A 23,404-nucleotide genomic window follows, 5' to 3' on the forward strand; every position below is an offset into this window, starting at 1 on the left:
CTTACAACTTGGTAAATAAGTCTGAATTGATATTTTTGTATATCAATTTTTGTGTTTGTTTTTTCTAACTTTTCTCTCTAGAATTGATTTTTCTATGAATATATTAAATGCTACTTAGATAATTTTTATGTATTAGAGATTGTTAGGATAATAAATTGATATACTTCCTGAATTATATTTCAATTTTTTCTAAAATCACTTTTATATAATAATTATAAATTTATGTAATATAAATATCTCGAGTACCAACCTGAATTCCATATAACTTGGAATACCAAATTCACGTCCTCGTTGCATATTAAACGAGACCAGATCCAATCCAAATTTAGCTCCAACTTTTTTAAATAAATGATTTGTCACCTGAAATCAATATAAATTAAACATTCTCTGTTTTTTATTTTTTTTATTATATTCGATATTCATCTAAGAGAATGGTTTCTTCATACTTCTTGCGTGATAGAATCGTCCATAGCTTGAGCAACTTGATTCATCAACCCCATAATGTATTCGTCGAAAACTCCAGCACGATACAAATCAAACGGTCTTCTAATCAAATCTGACAGTCTCTTCGAAGCTTGAAAGAAATAATAACAAGAAATGAATACGCAGCTTTTAAGAAAATTTTATATTTAATCTTTTGACGAAATACTGGGTTCTGACTCACCAATAAATTTATGAGCTTTACTCCACCTTTCTACTGCCGTTGGCAATAACGAGTGTCCGAATCTGAAGGCTGCAGAAGCAAAAGCATCAATCACGGATGGATTCACGCTTTCGTCGTAACCATCCCAATAGCTCTGTATAAATTAAATATAATACTTGTGAATATTATATTCCATTATATAGATGAAGGAAGCAAAAATCATTAATTTAAATCTAATTGGTCAGATTTCGTGTTAAAATAATTAAATAATCGATAGTGATCAATTCTGAATTCTACGAGGATATTAATACTTTAATATATTTTTATTATAATAATATTATAATAAAAATATTATTAGATATAGAAAGTATTATACTCTCGTCTTCTTGTTAAAAAACAAAATTGAAATTGAAACGAATAGGAAACAGTTAAATTATGTTACTTGTAATACCTAAAATTTGTATCTAATTATCATTAACGGTTTATTCAAGATTCATTGTGCTTAAAAAAATACATCGAAATTATTTGTCTACATTTCGTAAAAAAAAAAAAAAAAAAAAAATTATACTTTATAACATTAAGAGTAATTAAATACTTATAGAATATTTCTAATATGTAATATCTATCGTGTAATATATAATTTTTCATATAGCAAATAATTTCTCTAAAATAAAATAAAATAAAATAAACATTTGTTAAAAATAATCTTTAAATTATTTTTTCTTCTTCAAATATATAATTTTTCATAAGATATACCAAATACTTGATATAATATTTAATATATATTTTTATAATATGTATAAGAATTTATAACAATTAATAAATGAAATTGGTAGATAAAAATGTTTAATATGTTACATTTTTTTCAAGGAGAAGTCCAAATTTTTCCATGACATCTTTGCCAAGTAAAATGGGTAGAAATTCATTATAAGTGATATGTTGAATTTCAGCAATAACGATTCTTCTTGCTTCTTGATACAGCGTTTCATCGTCCCAATGAGGATTTATTTGAATTAACGTCTTCGCGATTCGATTATGCTCACGTGCCATCAAAGTATGCATGCAGGTTAACACTAGCTGCTCGTTCACTCTTATCTCACCTGTCAAAAAGTAACGATATGTTTAAGAATGTAATCGTTTGTAATGTAAAAAATACGTTTAAAAATGTATTTTTCTCCCTAGAAAGTAGAATAACCGCATTCTGTCATTCATAAATATCTATTTGAAGAAATCTTTATCCTCATATTATTTTAATTTCTGCATTTAAATTTAATGGATATACATTAAAATTATTTCCAACGTTATTTCTATTTTTATAAATTTCATATATTTTCTTAGTTTTTATGAAAAATTATTATTATTATAAAATATTTTTATTTGTGTACTATTATATGTTAAAAAAAATTTTTAATTTAAAACTTATCACCACGATATATTTTTATTATTTAATAAAAATTAAAATATTTAATAGAAATTGCGATTTTTTTTATACTTTTAGATTATTAAATTTTAATCAATTATTATCCACATTATTATTCATTTTTATTCATTTATTTGAGTATTAAAAAAAATTAGAAATTTAAAATTAGTCATTATTAAATCTAAATTGTGCGAAAGTATATAAATATAAATTTCTATAAAAATACCATTATGCAAAACAAAAAAAAAGATAAATCTAAATATAATATAATTAATTTAATTTGTAGTCAATATTAAAATCCATATTATTATTTTTCAAAAAAAATTTTTATTCAAAAAAAATAAAAAATAAGACAAAAACATTAAGGATTAAATTATTTTAATTTTAATCTTTAATTCTAAACTTTTCTATTCAATTCTAAAATTTTAAAATTTAGCTAAAAAGAGCTCTTGCAAAAATTTCTGAAATTTTAGAAGAAAAAATTAAAAAAACTCTTTCTCGAAAGATCCTTATTTTTCATTCTGAAGGAATTACAATATTTTTTTTCGTTACAGTATTTCAAAAGAAAAATTATTATACATCTCTTATTTATTATTTATATCATTTTATACGTGATTAAACCATCTCCTCGAAACGAAATAAAAAGCAAATTGATTGATGTTATGCTAGACATATTGTATTTTTCAAAATTGTTTTTAAAATAATATTTTAAAATAAAAAAAGATAATGATTGCAAAAGTTAGAAATAATAATATTCAATATAATATTCAAATAAATTTATCGATTACATTTAATATTTCTATTCTCCATTTTGAATTTATATAAATTACATAAGAACCATTTAACTAATTATTTAAGTTAAATTTTCTTATGTCTTTGATAAGTATTACGAACAATATTCTAAAAATATAAATTTTATATTTTCAACTGATTTATTATTTTTTGAGAGATAAAAAAATGCGGACAAATCAGAAATCTTAACCTTAACGAAATGCAAATTCAAAGCGATAATCGAATGCATTGAAAGTGCTTCGATCATTGATATCGACTTTACGAATGGAGCCGTCGACCTTGATTTGAGACCACTCCCTTTCTCGGTTACACATCGATAATCGAACAGCCACCAACGCGACAGCGTTTCATAGGAATTTCGACATTACTGTCTTCGATTACTGCCTTGTATTCTAGATAATGGCATCTCTATTATCATTTTGCTTTCCAACGATATATTCTCTTAATAATTAATCATGATTTTTGAACAATTTCGATTATGTTTGAAATTAATCAATTTTCTTGTTATCTATTATAGATTGTGCGATCAATCTATTGCATTTTTTTATAAAATTATTAAATATTGATAATTTAATGCAGAATTTACTCGATTAATTTTATATATATATATATATGTGTGTGTTTTATGATTCTTTTGCATTTTTTTAAATAAATTAAATATTATAAAAATTTTTATTTTATCATTATGAATTAGAAAACTTGAAAAAATATTAAATTTATATTTATTTTTACGAAATAATAATTTACTAAAATTGGATACAAATTTATCTAGAATCTAATCTAAATTTAACGTAACTTAATTTGATAAATTTTAAATGTTAAAGAGAAGAAAATTAAAAGAAGAAAAAAAAATATTTTTTATTTATTTTAATATTTATTTTTTCAATTTTAATGAAATAATTATTAATTATACATTAATTTAATTTTCCTGGTGAAATTTTTTAATAATGAAAAGTTTTTAAAAGATAACGTTATTGTCAAAATTGAAATAATGAACTTTTATCATTTCTTGTACTAAAAAATTTAGATTTAATGTAATAATCTTAATAGTTAATAAAATAGTTAATAAACAGTAGAGAATATTCTAAATATACAAAAAAAAATAAATAAATAAAATAAAATGAAATAAAGATCAAATAAAAATCTAAAATATATTATATTTCTTTCATTAAAATATTTTAATTAGATAATTATTTTTATTGTATTGTTAAATATTATCATTGAATAGTACATTGTTGTAATTCTTTTTGTAATTAGTGTAATTAAAAGTAATATTTTTAACTTTTAAGTATAAAATATTTTTTACCCCATAAAAAAAAAGAATAAAATTTTAAATATCAACACGAATGGATTTATGACTCGATCTAATAAAATAAATATACTAATATATATATATATATATGTAATATATTGTGCCTATATACAATATTGATATAAATATTAATTATTATTAAACTATACATATATATATATGAAGTAGGCATAATATTTTGACTAACTTATATATTATTTATTTATTAAACTTTATATCTTTAAAATTATTTCAACTAATATTTTGCTTAAATCATTTATAAAATTTTTAATAAAATTATTGAAGTATTGAGTAAATATAATATAATTAGTATAACTAATTTTTATGAATTTTGTAAGATTTTTTTTTAAAAAAATAATAATTAAATAGATATAATTATAATATTGAATTTTTATATGAGTAAATTATATAATAAGTTATTTTAAATTATATAAGTTATATTAAATTATATAATAAGTTATTCATAGAATCTTTATAAAAATTTTCATAAAAATTCATGAAAATAATATTAATAATATTATACATCTTAAAAAAAATTCATTTAAATCCAAAATTTTGATTTTGATAAAAGTTTATGTATATATAATAGATAGTACGATAAATTATATATAGAGCAATTTTATTATCCACTTTTCTTGAAAAAATGAAATAAAAGTTAAAAGTTTAGCATTTTTTCATATTTTTTAATATAATTTCAAACAATTAAGAATATTTTTTTATAACAAAATGATAAGACATTAAAATATTTAATAAATTTTGTTCCATTTCGTGTTATTAATATAGTTATATTTAATATAAAAAAAATGGGAATATTTTAAAAGCTGATTTTATATTTTTGAAATAATATTTGCTAATAAAACTATTTTATAACTTAAGTTATAAAATTATTTTATAACTTATTTTGTTTTATACGTATATTCATAAAGTTTTATATAAAAGAGATTTCTTGTCTATCTAAAATTAATTACAAATCATCTATTTGTAATATATATAGAGACGAAACAATTCTTTCTGTTAAAATCGATTATGCAAATGATTATTTATGATCAGTCTTTAAATTAATTATAGAAATTAATCAACTAATTAATTAATATAAATAAATAAATTAATTATGGAAATTATTACTTAATGGAAATTATTCAATGGAAAAATTAATAGAAATTTAATACATTACACACAATTGTTTTGCTTATATATATATAAATAAGCTTAAGATAATTGTGATTTTCTGTCTGTTCAGTTTAATGTGGGAAAATTATTTTTCAGATTAAACAAAGCAAAAGTACGATAAAATCGACGAATTTTTTTTATTTTTCTCTCAGCATATATAATGCCAGCAAATTTCGATTTTGAAATGACAATAAATTAGATAAATTATTTGTAAGTTAAATTGAATTATCATATAAATTATCATGAATTCCATTATTGACAATAAAACAACATTATAACATAAACGCAGAACAAAAAAAGAAAGAACATTTCTTGGTATTCATTTATTAATTAATATGATGAAATGTTAATTTTACATGTTAATATTAAAAATCGAATTTAAGAAATTATTGTAATTATTTAGTTTATCTTTTCTTATAATGATTTAAATATTCATTTGTAATCATTTATGTATTACCTAATATCGTTTAATTTTACTTTAATGCTTTAAACAATGTAAAATGTTTAAATTTGTTTAAATACAAGAGAAATAATGTGAGATTAACAAAGGACAGACTACCATTGCAAGCGAATGTTTTTGAGAGAAATATTTAAAAAAACTCCTGAGATTATTTTTTAGAAACACTATCCGTAATATTTGAATTTGAGATGATATTTTTCAGTTATACCAATCTCAATAATAATCAGCATCGTCTTACATTCATGGATCAATTTTTTTTTGAAATATTGAATTCTACGGACAACATAACCTAATTCTAAGAATTTTTTTAGAATGAAAGTATCGCAGAAGATTAGTTCGCGGTGTTACATATCCTATTGAAAATCCGAGATCCTTCAAAATGAATGTGAAATTTCAGAGAACGTAATTATTTATAAAATTCGAACAAAAAATCGAAACAATTTTAATCTTTAAATTATTAGAACATTTTCAATTATAAAACAAGTTTAATCTTTGAATTAGAATGTTTTGGATTATTGAAATATTGAAATTAATTGAACAATTTGGAAAAAACTATCAATCTTTTCGAATTTAGAATTAATAGGACTCTTACTTGTGTGAATAATTTTCGATAATGATGGGATGATTGCATTTATTAGTAATTATAAAAAAAAGAAGGCAATTAAAAACAAATATTTTCGACATGAAATCCACAATATAACTGATTTTATGAAAAGAAATTTAATTTTGGATGATATCAACGTAATCTCAAAAACATAATCTTTAATGAAATTTTATTATTTTTTATTTTCGCTTTATTTTGAATCATAATTATGAATTTTTTAATATATTTATATTTATGAATATGTTCTGAATTAATCAAGTTCCATATATTTTTAAATGTTTAAATTTAAATTTTTTTTTTAAGTTTGTAGATTAATTACTTCTTTATTAATTTCAATGATTTTCATATATATATATATTGAATAACTTTTTTCTTTTATTTTTTTAATTATTATTTTTCAAGATATTTACAAAAAATTATTACATTGAATTTCGTATATTCATTGTACTTATCAATCGATAAAATCATCAATAAGTTGTCAAACAAGTATAGATTTGAGCCATCAATATTTCGACCAATATCAATAAATATCTGCAACACTACTAGTGCAGGCGCGAACAATTGCAAACAATAATTATTAGAGAAAATAAAGATCACAATAAGATTTTATATAGTTTAAATTAACATAAACAATTTTGTAGAATTCTCAATTTTTTTAATTCGTTTATAACAAAGAATATTTATTGATCGGTTTTGCACAATATTTTTGATATCCAAAATTTTTCGAAATAGCTTAAGGCGATTCGACATATTTTTAACTAATTTCCTACAATAATTGGAATGAATATTATAATATATTTTATAATATATAAGATACCTTTATCCTTTCTTTTAAAAATGTTCATAGATTCACAATTGGATTGAGATCCGAATTTTGTGCCATTCCAAAATAAAAATTTTTTTTATATTTAATCAATTTTTTATACTTTCAACGATATGTTTAAATATATAAATCTCGATTACGTTGAAATATAATACTTTCTTCGGGAAATGCATGTTTTTCATAATCTAATAAATTTTTTTCTAAAATATCTTTATATTGGTTCATTATATCTTCTATTCTTTATGAATTAACGCTGAATGTTGTTACTCTCATAATAGAATCTTCATATTTGAGAATTTGTATCGTACTTGCAGGAATTCTTCTGCTCGAATCCAACACGAAGAACTGTCTCTTACTATTAATTAATTTTTGTCTCATCCAACCATATAACATGTTCCTAATCAGAAATCGTCTAGTTTTTATATTTCCTCACAAACAAGCAAATGTAATTTAATATTTTTCTTTGATAGCATCGACTTTTTTCTTCTCAATATTCTTCACTATCCACCAACTTATTATACTTTCCTTTAATTTCGATATTTCTGCTGCCATAGTTTTTGCTTCGCTAATTTGTATATAATACATAATTTTATATTCAATGTTAATTTTTTAGGTTTTAACTCTACGAAATTGTTCGTGTCAGCTTAAACTGAAATAAAATAAAGTAAAATATTATTGTGATATTCTGGAGCAGACGAATGTGATGTTTATTTTCTCTAACAATTATTGTTTACGATAAAAAATAAAGATTTATACATAATTTTCAATTATTTAATTTAATTTTGCTTTTCACTGTATGATATATATATATATATATCAAATTAGAATATGTTGATGAATAAACACATTGAAATGTTTATTAAAAATCAATCAAATATATATATGTGTGTACTTGACGAATTTTAAAACTTGATTTTTTCAAAAAAATGAAGTCAAAGATAAAAAGCATTTTCTTATTTTTATCATGAATTGTAACTCATAGTAATTATAATTCCAATTTATATCTATAGAACACTTAAAGTTAGAATACTTTACTAAAAAATTATATTTTATATATAATATATAAACTATATAATTATAATTTATTATATAAATTATTATTTTAATTACTGATGATTACAAAAATGGATAAATATTGTTTAAATACATATACACTAATAATTAATAGTAATTGCAATAAAGAATTGGAAGAAGAATTGAAAAAGAAAATTATATTAAACACGCTATAATTATTTAATTTATTATATTAAAACATTTAAAATTTAAAAAATTAGAAAATTTTCTTTTCCCATGTAAATATTTCAACTAACAAGGAAATTGCGATTATTAATTCGATCTTGTAATAATCACTCAACTATAATAATTACCACGCATTTCCTCTATCAAGTACGTATTTCATCGAAATTGCAATCAAATCAAGTCCAAATTTCGCGAAATGTTCACATTTGCATCGAAAAGACTCACCCGCCTCGAAACAGAACATCGATCGATTCGGCCGAGTGCATCCCTCGTCCGGAATATCCAGCTTGAGCGGCAATAAATCCTTCAGTCCGTATTCTGAGAACACCGGATTCATGCGTAACAATCCTCCATAACCAGCTCGTAGCTTCCTGAAAGTGAAAATAAAAAAAGACACGTTTCGATTGTGCGAACAATCGCTTTTACGATCGCGTGTCCGGCACACGGGTGAAATTATCTCAGCCAAAGACGAAACCGTGATGAATTTAACCGTATCGAAGATGAAAGAGCTCTTGATCTAGGACCTCGATTGGGCAATCATGGATCTCATAATACGCGAGCGGACTAGAAAGTGCGAGGAACAGAATGTATATACACGTAGACCACACGTTAGGAGATATGTAACAACGTAATGCTGATTTATTGTCTCGACTGACGTAACGTACGGCGCAACTTGGAGTCTTCTAGAGCAGACGAGTGGCAAGTCGATTGCTCGATTATATTGGACAAGTTTTAACATCGAGAGATTAAATTCGAGAGATTTGTTTAGGGAAGAATGGATTTGTTGGATAAAGAAAAGAAAAATTTTAATATTAATTTAATATTTAAAAGAATTGAGAGAAATAGCGGTATAAAACGAGGAAATCTTTGATTTGAGAAATTGCTATGAATGAAATTAAATTTCAATTTTAGATCTTCGATGAAATGAATTATTTTATTATTACTCGTTTTTTGAATGAGTTTTTCATAAATTAGATGCTTTCTTCAAATCTAAATTTATATTTATATCGGACAATGGATGGAAAATATGGATTGAAAATAAATCATTCGCTATGACTAATAGTTTTGTCTCTGGTTATGTTTTCATTTCTATTCCGTTTCTATTATTAAACATAAAATAATGTTCTTATAATGTTATCATTATAACATTTTAAAGATACGATACATAAATTTATTTTTTCAAAATCTTAATTTTTGTTCAAAATATTACAATCTAATTTTATAATTCAATATCATATAACAACCAAAGTGCCAATCTTTTTAAAGGAATCATATCGAAAGCTTAGCTTTTATAAATAAAACCTACTTGCAGAAATAAAAATTTGTAAATTTTAAATCATTTATTTCATTTTTAATTTCAATTTTGTTATTAATTCTATTATAAGAATTCTGTTTTAATAATTATTTCATAATGATATAATCAATTCATTTTTTGACAAAAAATTAAGAAAAACAATTAATTCAAATTCGAAAATTTGGCAATATCCAGAATCAAAATTAAAAAAGATCGTTTACCTGGCGAATGATTCCGTGATTCCATATACCGTGTTCCCATCGAGCACACCGGTAAGAAGATTGAAAGGCACACGGGAGCCGAGCCGGCATCCAGGTCGAACAGCAGGAAAGGCGCGAACGAAGTCCATGCATTTCACGTTGAACAGTCTGTAGAAATAATCGTCTTCCGGTATAAGAATCTCGTTGCAATAAGGATTCTTCAGGTGCGGTGGCCGATGGCAACATTCCTCCGGGTCGTTTCGGTTCAAAGGATCTACGAGTAGAATAACAGCTCATGTGTGGCTTGGCTAGCGTTAGAAATATTTATTTAAACTTTGGCGTCGTGTACTTTCTCCAATGATAGAGAAACATCATTAAGAGACTCGATTCATGGGAAAACTCGAAGGCGTGGAAAATCATCCTGGGAATATTATTCACTGGGGATAAAGTAACACGAGATAATATGAGAATGATTATGAATTAATCTTCATTTATTTATCAGATTTTCTCTTGTTCCATCGCATTTAATAGATGATCATTGTTTATGAGATGTGTAAGCAATTGTCTTGAGATTTACAAGAAATGCAAAAATTATTCAATTCTAATTTGTTTTTTTATTGCAAAACATATTTTATATGGTGAATTATTTCGTGTTTATAAAATTGATGATGATATATCTAATTGAAAAATTTTAGGCTAAATTTTAACCTAGAATCCTGAATTATTCTCGGCAGCCAATCGATGAGAATACATTAAAATTAACATTAATTAACATTAATTCATCGGTTCTCTTTTTAATTACTATGAAAATAATTTGAAATTCATTATTTCAATGGATACGATAAATTTTTTATCGAAACTTTTAGAATCATGTTAAAGTAAAATTAGTATAACAATAATTAATCACCAAAATTGTTTCATTAAAAAAAAATAGAGCTAATTTTAACGCAATTACGATTCTACTTTCCTTTATTAAAAATGTTTTTGATATTTTGAAAATATCACATATATATAATTAAAGATATATGAACATTAAAATTTGTATTTTTTTTTAAAACATAACTTAACGTACAATGAAGAATATATTGAATAAAGAAAAAGAATTCTTATTTTCATTTTTTCTTTGATTTTCCATCGTACAAGTAAATTAATTATCCCATAAAATAAAAATTAATATTAATTTTATCAGCAATATTAAATCTGAAATCCTTCCTTTCAACGCAATGTGATACAATAGAGTTGCTATTTAAAATTTTTACGTCTATCGAAGTGAAACTTAAAAACGAATTAATCATCAAAATTATTCCTAGAAATCGAAAATCATACCTTTTCTACTATTCCTTTTCACTGTGTCTTGTCTATCGAATTATCTCTGATTTCGTATTAGACTAATTAACTTATAAAATAAAAGTCACGTTGATATCGGTAATTATCAAAAAATAAATCCGAAACTTATATAATAATAGAAGCTAAAGTGGAACTTAAGAAGGAAAAAATAGAATAAAAAAATGATTAACTAGCTCGTTTATTGAAACGCTATTTCTGATTTCATATTGTGAAAACAGATCAATTAATTGCTCCCTACAAATGACTGGTCTCTTATTTCTGCCGCTAATTACCAAGCGTTAGGACACCAAGTGTGGACGCGTACAATTTTGGTGTGAATCGCACAGTCCGTGGAAACTTTACGGTAATCGCATGATCGGCCTACTGGTTATCTGGACAACGATCGTTCACTTTCTCTGGCGGTTACCCTAGTTTCGATAGACGGTAAATATTCGATGTAGAAGGGCTTAGAAGCTATGCTTGCTGTACAAGCATTCCTAGAATGCTAACATGTCGAGTATTGCATAATTTGTTATTGATTTAAAATTGAGGCTCGATTAATTTCTTTACTTTTGTGTTGCAAATTCTCGGTCACCGTTTTTCTTTCAAGACTATCATAACTTTTCGCCTTTCCTGTTCAAGCCTTGCTCTATCATTTCGTGAAATCATTGTCAAAGATTATCTTGGAAATTTGCTCGTTGAATCGGTATACGCGTGATTTATTGTCGTGAGAAACTGGTTTGTTTCTTGTTCCGTTTTTTGATTTTTTTATTTATTATGTTATTTATTTTTCTTATCTTTAATATCAATATTATTTGTACAATAATTGACATTACGAACAAATTCAATCACATTCTAAATGAAAAATAGTTTATCTATAAAAGCGTAAAAGGGATATTCAATTTTTTAAATAAATCATAGCAATTTGTTAAAAAATCATGATAAATCTAAATAAAAATATTACATATTTTAATTGCGTATTCCATTTACGAATATATTTAAAAATTTTGTTTATTTATTAATTCGCACTTGTGATGTTTGAATTTTATAAATAACAAATCATAAATCACTTGATTGTCTTATTTTTCGTATAAAATTATAAAATTACAAAATAATATCATTAGATTGTATCGTGTAATCATTAATATTACCAATAAAATTGTTTTCCGTTAACAAAATGAAACAAATCATGATACTTACGCATACCTGTTTTTTTTATCATGTTTTAGACTTATTATTAAATAAGCTAATGATTAAATCGAATAATTATTAAATAATCCAACGCCGAATGGCTACGATTTTCACGTTCTTATTTACGAAACAAACATTCTATCTTGTCAATCGAGGATCGATCAATCCTTCTTTGACAATACTACTTATGTCATATCATCTAATTAGACAATTATAGCGTTTGTAATCGTACCTAGAGGCGTTCCAGTTAGCGTATAGTCGTGATCCATAAACTGTCCCCAGGCGATGACCATGACTGTGCCAGCATGATCGTGATAACCCTCGTCAGGATGCATAGTGCGTGACACTATGCGTGATAATGGTAAATCATGACTGGTCACCGATATTCTAGGCGCTGTTAAACCGTCCGCGAATCGTGGACTCAGCACTCTATACGGCAGACGAAAATTTGCATCGTGAAAAATTGATAAGCTGGGTCGACTGCAGCGATGGTTTACCTTTGGAAGGGCGCTAACGTGGCGCCCCATGTTGGATTTTGCAGATTCGTGCACAAGCCGTCGTTTCTTCTATATTTACCAGCACGGCATTCCACGTTGCTCAAAAAGGCAGGGCATACCTCGCGAATTAAGGTCTTGGAAGTGTCGATCAAGGGAAGACTTTTTTCGATTTCTTCGAAGGTTAGGCCATATCTGCAGTAGAAATTTTTTAAATAATTTTTTCATTTAAAAAACATTATAAGTACATTATAAGTAGGAATCTAGAGAAAAATAAATAAGAATAGAAATAAAAGTAGATAAAAAATAGAAAAATAAAAATTTATACTTTTTTTAAATTTTAGTTTAATATACTGAATAGAGTATAATAAAGATTGAATTTCAAAGGTATTCTTTTTTTGCAAATGCGACATAATCTTAGTTTTTAGTATTATTCAAAATACTTTTGGAAACGAAAACACAAAAAATTAAAATATAATTAATTTTTAATTTAATTCTCCAATAAAAACGATTTTGGATATTGTGATAAACTCAATTGAATACTATTGCTCGAAGGATCATCCACGGTTGTGAGGCTGTACAAGTATTTATACCGAGTGAGTAAACTTAATAGTGATTGACTCTAATTGTTTTTACAGTTGATTGAATTCCGCGGTTTCTAACTGTGATTTGACTGACTTCCGCGATTCCAATAAAAGAGAGCATTGAAAAGGGATTTCCAAGGATGAGAGGATGGAATTAAGATTATTTTTTTCGCAATTATTAACGAAATATTTGGCATAAATATGATTTATGAAGTAATCATCTCTATTATTTTAGTATATATCTTAGCTTTTCGAGTAATCGTTATTAAAAATTTAGAACAATATAAAGGAACTATATTCGTTTATAAATACTTAAACTTGAGAATACCGAAACTGTCAAAATATCAATTATAATTTTTTAATAACGTTGAACTATCTGACATCTTTATAAAGTTACGATGAAATCTATTTTTATGTCTATCATTATGAACTGGTTTAATTTTTGTTATACTGTTCTATGTTTAACCGATATAATTTTTCTTTAATTTTTATATTCTATAAATATTTAGGTATAAATATAAATAAAACATTTTTCAAATGTTAAAAATATAAAAAAATAATTTTTTATTAAATTATATTATATTTTTTCTTCCTTAAATAAATTTTTCTTTTCTTTAATATATAGTGCAATACACGTTATATGTTTAATATATAGCATATGTTAGACTCTTATATTTTTATATAAAATTTCGTTATTTAAATTTGATAATTTAAATTCGTAATATTTCTTGATTCAAAAAAAAATTCAAAAAATATATTTCTTTGATTTATTTTATTTTCTAATGATGAAACAATAATAAACATCAAAAGATTTTTATTTTTAATATATATATAATGAATCAACAAATTTTTGTTTTTGGCATTGTAATATTATATGCAATATATTTTTATAATATTATATATAAATATATAAATTCGATCTAAATTTCAATTTGAAAAAATTGAATTTTTTTATTTTGTATTATTACTATTTATTGAAATAAAAGATAATAATATCAACTTAATTTAAAAAAAAACGTTTTCTATCTAAAAATCTCGATTGTTACTAATTTTTCGAAAAATCTTCTGTTTAAAATTGCTTATAATACGATAAAGTACTTTTTACTTAATAATAAATTTATATCAAACATTAGAAAATTATCAAATATATTTATATTTTTTTCTCTGGAAAAAAGGAATAATTTTTAAGTCATTCTCGTTATAAACCCTTTAATTTTCTTATATCGTAAGAAAATAAATAATATTCATAAAATAATTCACAAAAGAAGAAAGAGAAAAATTCTTACGTTTGCACAAGGTTCGCACTGATATCCAATAAAAGTTCTCCAACCGTGGCTAAATCCTCTGGTCTCCACATTTTGTTCTTGGGTTGCGCCACATCTATGCGAATCAATGTGCGTGAGAATACTACATACACATACGTGATCGTTTATAGAACTGAAGTAAAGAGATGCGTTAGTCAGGAATGAATGTAAACCAGAAGATATCGTTTCAAGACAACGTGACTGTGCCATGAAACAAAATTTCATACACACGATTGTAAATCATCTCCCGTAAATCATTATGCACTGATTATAATTAAACATTTTTTCCTTCTATTCCTTTCCCTATTTGCAATACTCACTGATGCGTTTTCTCGCTTCGATATACGCTCGATTCACGGCATCGTAAGTGATGCATGTCTGCGATCCGGCTGTCGATGTGCTGAAAAAAGAAGAAACAGAAAGTTAACGCGTTGTTCTCGATCCTCAAACTCAGTGATTTTGTTGCTCGTTACAGTCAGTTCTTTCTTTCTTCCTTTCTTTCTTTCTTTTCGATTTAATTACCTAACCTAACCTACTTTCGTTGGAAGCAACCAGCTTCAACTCGTTTGTGCTGCATTGCTACCTGTTTGCGTACCTGCTGCTGGATATTCTGTATCAAGGTAATCCGAAACTATCATAGTGAAACGTGTACTCGCGAAATGTAGATGAATTGACGTATCTCATTTCGTACTGCGAAATATGATGGCATTGACGTGCCGCTCGTGGCTTTTACCTTCGAAGGTTGACATGCCACTGAATTCTGGTTTCTTTGCTTTCGGATCTTAATAAGTTTCTGGTCTTTTTTTAATGAATTAATATGCAATTAAGGAAGAGATATCGAAAATTTAATTTTTAGTTAACGAAGCGCATAATTTTGCTTGTACTGTTATTATACTATAATCCTTTCATTATTGATGATGATTGAAATTTTTTGCAAGTGTACAAGGCTCTTTAAATTTGAATATTGAATAAATATTGAATAATATTTATCTTTTTTACTTACTTATATATCTTTGCTAATTTAAAATGTAGAGAATATTTCAATTATAGTTAAACTCTTATGAAAAATCTGTATGATTTTAAACATGTTAATTAACATGTTAATTAGTAGCTATAATTTGTAAATTATATAATATATTTTAATATTTTAATTAAGATATGGTTATTTTAATATAATTTAATTTTTGTCTCCAATTTCTGAATATAATTTTTTAAACTTAATAAATTTCTATTTTCTTTACATTGAAATTTATTTCTTTTCTATCATCCAAGAATTTAAAAAACGTGATAGATTTTACAACTATTTGTCAAAGTAATTTCTTTATCTTTAACTTCTTTTTCACTTAAAATAACATTATTTTATGTTTATTAAACGCTTCGAAACAGCAATCATAAAACTTCATTAACATTCTTCTTCATTTATATGGTGTTTGTAAATTGTTTCTTAAAATCTGCTTATGGCTAGATATGTTTTCCCACAGATTATCCTGTCACAATCGTTATTAAATAGAGTAATGGCTACATGTTGAAAGTATTCCCGAGAATGCACTTGAGGGTCGTTCTGAATTTAATTGCAACACAGTGCATTCCCATGCAATTTCATGTTATAGCGGTTGGTCTAATAACCTGTATATTGCTTCGTTTAATAAATTATTATATGCGCCAATTTTCCAAGACTGGGAAATAGAAATATCGAAAATAGAAAATTCGATCATTATTAAATTTATAAATTATTCATTTGTTATGTAATCATAGTAATTTGATCATTATCGATATTTTTTATTTTTATCTTTTTAAACCAGTATTTCCTAACACGTTTACGATTCTGTAATACATCATGATCTCAAATATATCGTAAAGATTTTATTAAAATTTTATTATATATATATATATATATATATATATATATATATATATATATATATATATGAAAATATTTAATGTTATTAATATTTAAATAATATTGAAAAATGGAATAAACGATAAATTATAAAAATATTCAAATATATTATAATTTCAAATAAATCAAAATTTTCTAATAATTATATCGTATCGTGAAAACCTAAATAAATCTAAATTGCTGTGAATTAAATAAGCAAATTTATTAATATTTAATGTTTCTAGTGAATATATATTGAAAATAATATTAATTATAGTTCAAAAATTTTATATATTTTTTCATCGAAAAGTGATTAATTATAATTAAAATGTTAAAATGATTATGATTCGTAATATTATAAATTATGTTCGCTAATGATAGATTATTTTTCTTTTAATATAATTTTAATTTTTTCAAAAGCTTTATTAATGTTACGAATAATTTTAGGAAAATCTATATAAAAATACTTGAGATTCTATATTTTTAATGAATACTTTTATCATCTTTATAAAATAAATTATATCTATTAAATATTTTCATATATCAATATAATCAATAAAAATAAAACAAAATTTACTTCTGATTTTAATTTGTAGAATAAAAAAATCAAACACTTGATTTTATGTAAATACATATTGATATTATTTTCGATTTAAATTAACAGTATAAATATTTTTACATTTTCAAAATTTCAATATTATTATTTATAATTGCGTGATATCTGGCGAATATTTTTAAATAAAAATAAAATATTAGTTTACAAATATCGTTATAATCGTTTAGCATATGCTGATTTTTATATTTATCTAAATCTAATATAAACATATTATTGCTTACTAAATATGAAAAAAAAATCATAATAATTTTTAAATATTATCTAATTAATAAAAATAAACAAATAGTGTTAATAAACATTCTTATGTAATTTATTTCTTGACTATTAAAACACTCTGATATAATTTTAATAAATTTTAATAATTTTAAGATGAAATTTAAATACATGAAAATACCAATATTTTTATTAAATTTAATAATACTTATATTCGTATAATTTCAATAAATTTTAATAATTTTAAGATAAAATTTAAATATATGAAAATACGAATATTTAAATTTAATATTACATTGAAACATGCATTTTTTGACAATTGACAAATACTTAATAAAAAACAATTGCCATAGTTTTTTAAAATTTTTGAATTTCTAAATTAGCTATAAAATAAAGTAAGTATAATAAATAATTTCATCCTAATACGATTTGATACAAGTTTCTCCTATTATATTGAAATTTAGAAATATTTGATATACAAGGTATTAATATATTCGTAGAATATTTTTGGAAGAGTAATTTCAGCAAAAAGAAAAAAAAGAAAAAAAAATTAAAGAAATTAAATAAGGAAATAATTTAATAATAATTAAATAATTTGATTAAATAATAATTTGATATTATATATACTATTTAATATTAATATTATATAATTAGATAAACAAAAATAATGAATTAACAGTTTGCAATAAATGTTGCAATGTGATGAAGATAAAGATATCTTATACAATTTTCATTTTGCATAATTTCATTAAATTATTCATAATTATTCAATTTACAAATTTTATATTAATTTTATAAAAATCTTAATATATTAATATATTGTAAATACATTTAAATTTTATATAGAAGCATAATATTTAACAATTTTCATTATTACAATAAAACAATTAACAAAACATTATTTAAGTTATATTAAAATTAACTATTTTTAAATTAACATTATTTTAAATATCATATAAAAATTATTATATATATTTAATGATACATACAAATATTATATTCTGAATACTACTTTTGAAAAGTCATTTTATTAATTATTCATTTTATATGTAATAATCTCATAGTTTGAAATATATCCCTAATCTAAAAAGTTGAATTGAAAAATACTATTTGAGACTGAAAAATTTTTTGAGGAAAATATGTCGTTTCAAGATAGTCTTATTGCGATCGTGATGGCACGTACGCACATTGCGTTAAAACAATCTCTGCATATTCACCTGGTTTGGTTATGCTAGAGTCATAAAAGGAAAAGTCACGTTTAAAACGCGTTTCCCCCATTCAATCGCGTACATGGACTGCATTTCGTATAATGTAACAAAATCTGAGAGCAATTTTTAAAGTGGAATTTATATGTGTAAAGATATATAAATTTGATACATGTCTTATATATTTATATGAATTGATTGTCACTGTATCGCTGTTTAGATTCTATTTTGTCTTTTCTCCTTTTGAATCACTGTATGATGTGATAGTGAGTTTAGTGTAGTAGAATAAAGTAATAAAATAAATTGATCACATTTATATAACAGTTTATTTCTATTTCCTTTAATATATTCTTTTTTACTGTATATTCTTGATTTTAATCAAATCATTTCACAATCTAATATTTTAGATTGAAAGTAAATATTTTTCATTTGGATTTAACAGAATCATTCTAACGGTATTATACCAGTATTATATAAATATCATGAAATATCCATTGATAACGATATTAAGATATCTTTCGATGACAGATTATATTTTGTTTAGAATATTTCCGTTTTCGAATGACAATTAAAAAATAATTATTTTTGTCAATATTCTGTTTAGATTTTTAAATGTTTTTTTATTTGAATTCTTTTTTTTTATATTTACTAGTTCAAGGATAATAAAATTTTTTATTATTAAATTTAAATATTTTCTAATATATTATAGTTATTAACAGTAATTTGTAAAACTTTTGAAATAAAAATTAGAGAACATTTTCATATATTTTGATTTAAATTTTTTGTTTACATTATTATTTGTATCATTGTATTATATTATATTTATTTATATGAATACTACTAATATTCATATAAAGAAAATACAAAATTCATTAAAATTTTTAAAATATAAAATGTTATGATATAAATATAAAATATATTATATAATTATATAAACACTATTTAAAATATATATCTCTATCTTTAATATTAATTTCAATTTGATTAAGATAACAGAAATAGTTTAGTGAATGAGATTTGTAATAGTGAAGTATACAACGCGTTATGAAAATAAAACAATGATATCGAGTAATATTATACGATTTTCACTAATTAAATTTAGTCAAATACTTGCAATTCTAAATTTTTTAATTTAAATCCATGATTTTTTTTTTTAATCAAGAATCATCTCAAGAATCATCATTTTATTGAGTCTGAATAACATTCAAAAAATTATAGCTGATCAAATAGTTTTAATAAAAACATTTTAGTATAATTGAAATATTTTTTGAAATAATTATTTTATATTTTCTGATTTCTATCTTTTTTTTTGTGTTATTCATTTTTTGTATTATACATTGAAATTATTGTTCCTTATATACGTATCTAAGATTTCATTTTTCCACTTTTTTTTTTGATAAATAAAAGAACAGTTTAAATTCTTTGTGATAATAAAAATGGATTAATACATGAATTAATTTACAATATTATATAATATATGAATTATATTTATAATGAATATTATATGAAATAGAATTATTAATAATTCGTAATTTACATATTTCGTAATTTATAATAGTTAAAAATTTTAAAAAATTAAATTAAAAATTAAAAAATTAAAATTTTGTTTATTATACATAAATTGGCTACATTTTTTTTTCAATTAATAGAGAATGCGAATAAAAAGAAAAAGAAAAAAAATAAAAATAAAAATAAAAATTACATTAAATTCAATAATTTATTGTTATATTCATAAAATTAAAATTAAAATATTAATCATTAATTTATTTATTTAAATACAGTTAAAAATAAAAATATATATAAGTTAAAAGTATAAGTTAAAAATATATATAAAAGATAGATTTGTGATCTAATATTCAAGAATGAAGTTTCAAAATAGATAATTTGAATTATCTAATTTAATTAAACTTTATTGATATCTTAATTTAGTAAAAAATATATAAAATATGATAATTTAATTTTAAAACTCGAATGATATTTTTTTTCAATATACTTTCACACATATTTTTATTTTGGCTTACTTCATATTTAAATATTTAAAAATTTCGTTTTTATTGTCCCATTATTCTCACAAATATTCTGCAAATATTCTTTCTTGCTTTATCAATATCTATAAATTGTCAAAAAAATCCACAACGCCTAGAAAACTGTCTTCTTATATATCTCTCGCACTAAGGCTAACGGTAACGTATCGCATTCATAAAATATAAGTTGAAAAGTTACACTGCATTACGGAATATTCATTATCGACATAACGAAACCTGGAACACGATCTCTATATTAGTTGCACAAGTTATAGATTTCTCATTCCATTCAGTATTAGCTGACAAAGTATCGTTATACAAGGCTGAATCATAACGGTAGTATCAATAACCGAATCGATATTTTTCACATATTTTTGCGTTTGAATAAAAAATATTGAAACTTTAACCGATATTGTTCGAAATAATAACTTTATTGCATCATTTGATAATAATATGTAAGAGTAAAAGTACATTATCTTACAAGGAAATTTATCTGATTCAAAAATTTTAATTTGAATAAAAATTTATATGTATATATATGTATATATTAGAGGTAATTAGAGCAATAGATTTCCTGCCACAAAAAATTGCTTTATATCAAGAAATTTCTTTAAGATGAAACCAATTCTCAACATTTTATCAAGTTTTAAATAAATATATAAATTAAAATTTTATATAAATATTTCTATCTGGGAAATTTTTTTAACAACATGTTTTAACATAAAATTCAGAATTTTCCAACTTAAAATTTTGCTCTATCTCTAACAATTAGAAAGTTATATTTAAAGAGTAAGCACTGAAAATTTAATTTCATTTTCTCAAAATAATATTTTCATGAAAAAAAAAATTGTTTCATATATTCATTACACTTTAATGAAAGTTGAATATATAAAATATAATAGGTATACATATATATGAAATTTTTTTTAGTAGAATATTATTTAAAGTGAAATGTCCAAAGTTTCAATATTGAAGCTTATTTATTAAGTTATAAGCAATTTATTATATTGCTGCTTCTATCTTTGCCTAACACAAATAATAAATGTTTGCTTCATCTAACATAAAATTGTGTAAATTATATAAGTTTTATAAAAATTTATTTACATATTAAATATATACATGTAAATTATAAAATTAAATTAATTATATTTTTACGTATATTAAAAATCGTGTTTGTTTTGATTTTCAATCAGAATCAAATTTAAAAATGTCCCACGAATATATTGTCATCCTATGTGAATTGTTCTGATTGTAATATTTTATCTTTTTGTTCTAAAACAATTCGCAGATAAAATTATATTTAAAATTTAATAAAATATTAAAATATTGAAAATTGATTTTATTCAAAAAGTTTTTTTCATCAACAAAAAAAATTACTTCATGCATAATCCATTATATCTATTATATCCACATATGTATAAATACATTTTTATTAAAATTAAAATTTTTGAATGAATTTACGAAATGAATTTATCCTTCATTACAGATATAAAAGACTTATTTAAAAGTATTAAATAAAAGTATTAAAAAGTATCACAATTGAATTATTATTAAATTTATTATATCTTAGAACTTTAAGCTTACATTTAATAAATTTTTTTTTGGGAAATTATTAAATTGGTAAAAAAATTTTTTATAATTAATTACCTCTTTTATAGAGCTAATTATAGCATAGAGTGAGGATAAATAAAAATTGTTTTAATGATTTTATTTTCTAGCGAAATAAAAAACAATTTTAGAAATAATGTTTTTATTAAAATTCAAATCAACAAACATATATGATATTATTTTTAAAAGAATAACAAAAAATAATTATAAATATTATCGTACAAAAACAATAATCTAATCAAATTCAATTATATTCAATTTATATCTATTTATTAATATTTGAACATTTATTTATGATAATAAGTTATTACCAATTTTAAACTTAATATAATTAATATAATTATTAGCTTCTAAAAAAATAAAATAAAAATCAAAAATCATATGAATCATAATCATAGTTGAAGCAAATGTATGATTATATTTTTATACGTTTGGAATTAGTTCTCGTAAAATAAAAAAAAATAAATTTGATCCAATCTTTTCTAGGCTGTGATGGAATATGGATTACAATAAATAATATTTTAATATTTTTCTCATCATTATTTTCATTTTTTGAAAAATTTTCCGGTTAGTTTTACTCATCTTTCTCCTTTTTTTTTTCTATGATTTTATTCCTTGAATTAATTTTTCTTTTATTTTCTTTATGATTGTTTTTTAGCTGAATTTTTTTTTGATTTTTTTTTTTTTGCCAATCTAGATAGCTGATTTTCAACATGATGATAAATAAATTTCTCTTGTTGATGTCGATTTAAATAAAGATCGAATTATTTTAAATGGAAATATTATCAATGCTATTTTTGAAAAGATCAAAAATTTAATAGTCATTATTTTGTCACAATGTCAATAAAAATTGATCGTTCTGTATTATAAAAATTTGAAAGTCTTAATTAAGACTTTTCTTTTCAACATTCTGATATATTATGACAGTTGATTCCTAATTGTCACTTATATAATGGTCATATAACTTAAGATAAAATTCTTAAATATATTTCTATATATGAAT

General features: G+C 22.5%; 1 protein-coding gene across 5 annotated transcripts in view; it reads right to left on the minus strand.

Annotated features, from left to right (window-relative positions):
* LOC107998609 (chorion peroxidase) overlaps positions 1-23,404 on the minus strand; it is a 46,124-nt gene that overhangs the window by 5,213 nt on the left and 17,507 nt on the right. For 3 of the 5 annotated variants that reach the window (XM_062073466.1, XM_062073468.1, XM_062073471.1), the window contains 10 exons: positions 15,177-15,256; positions 14,839-14,932; positions 12,972-13,163; positions 12,707-12,903; positions 9,979-10,231; positions 8,689-8,834; positions 1,502-1,743; positions 665-797; positions 447-574; positions 251-360 (listed from right to left, as the gene is read on the minus strand). In XM_062073466.1, coding sequence (XP_061929450.1) covers positions 251-360; positions 447-574; positions 665-797; positions 1,502-1,743; positions 8,689-8,834; positions 9,979-10,231; positions 12,707-12,903; positions 12,972-13,163; positions 14,839-14,932; positions 15,177-15,256 — 1,575 coding nt within the window. Of the gene's footprint in view, positions 1-250; positions 361-446; positions 575-664; positions 798-1,501; positions 1,744-8,688; positions 8,835-9,978; positions 10,232-12,706; positions 12,904-12,971; positions 13,164-14,838; positions 14,933-15,176; positions 15,257-15,329; positions 15,351-15,378; positions 15,444-23,404 lie in introns of those variants that run through there. The other 2 variants (XM_062073469.1, XM_062073470.1) reach the window with 2 other exon arrangements.

The sequence above is a fragment of the Apis cerana genome, linkage group LG4 (assembly GCF_029169275.1).
Source record: "Apis cerana isolate GH-2021 linkage group LG4, AcerK_1.0, whole genome shotgun sequence".
Classification (NCBI taxonomy): domain Eukaryota; kingdom Metazoa; phylum Arthropoda; class Insecta; order Hymenoptera; family Apidae; genus Apis; species Apis cerana.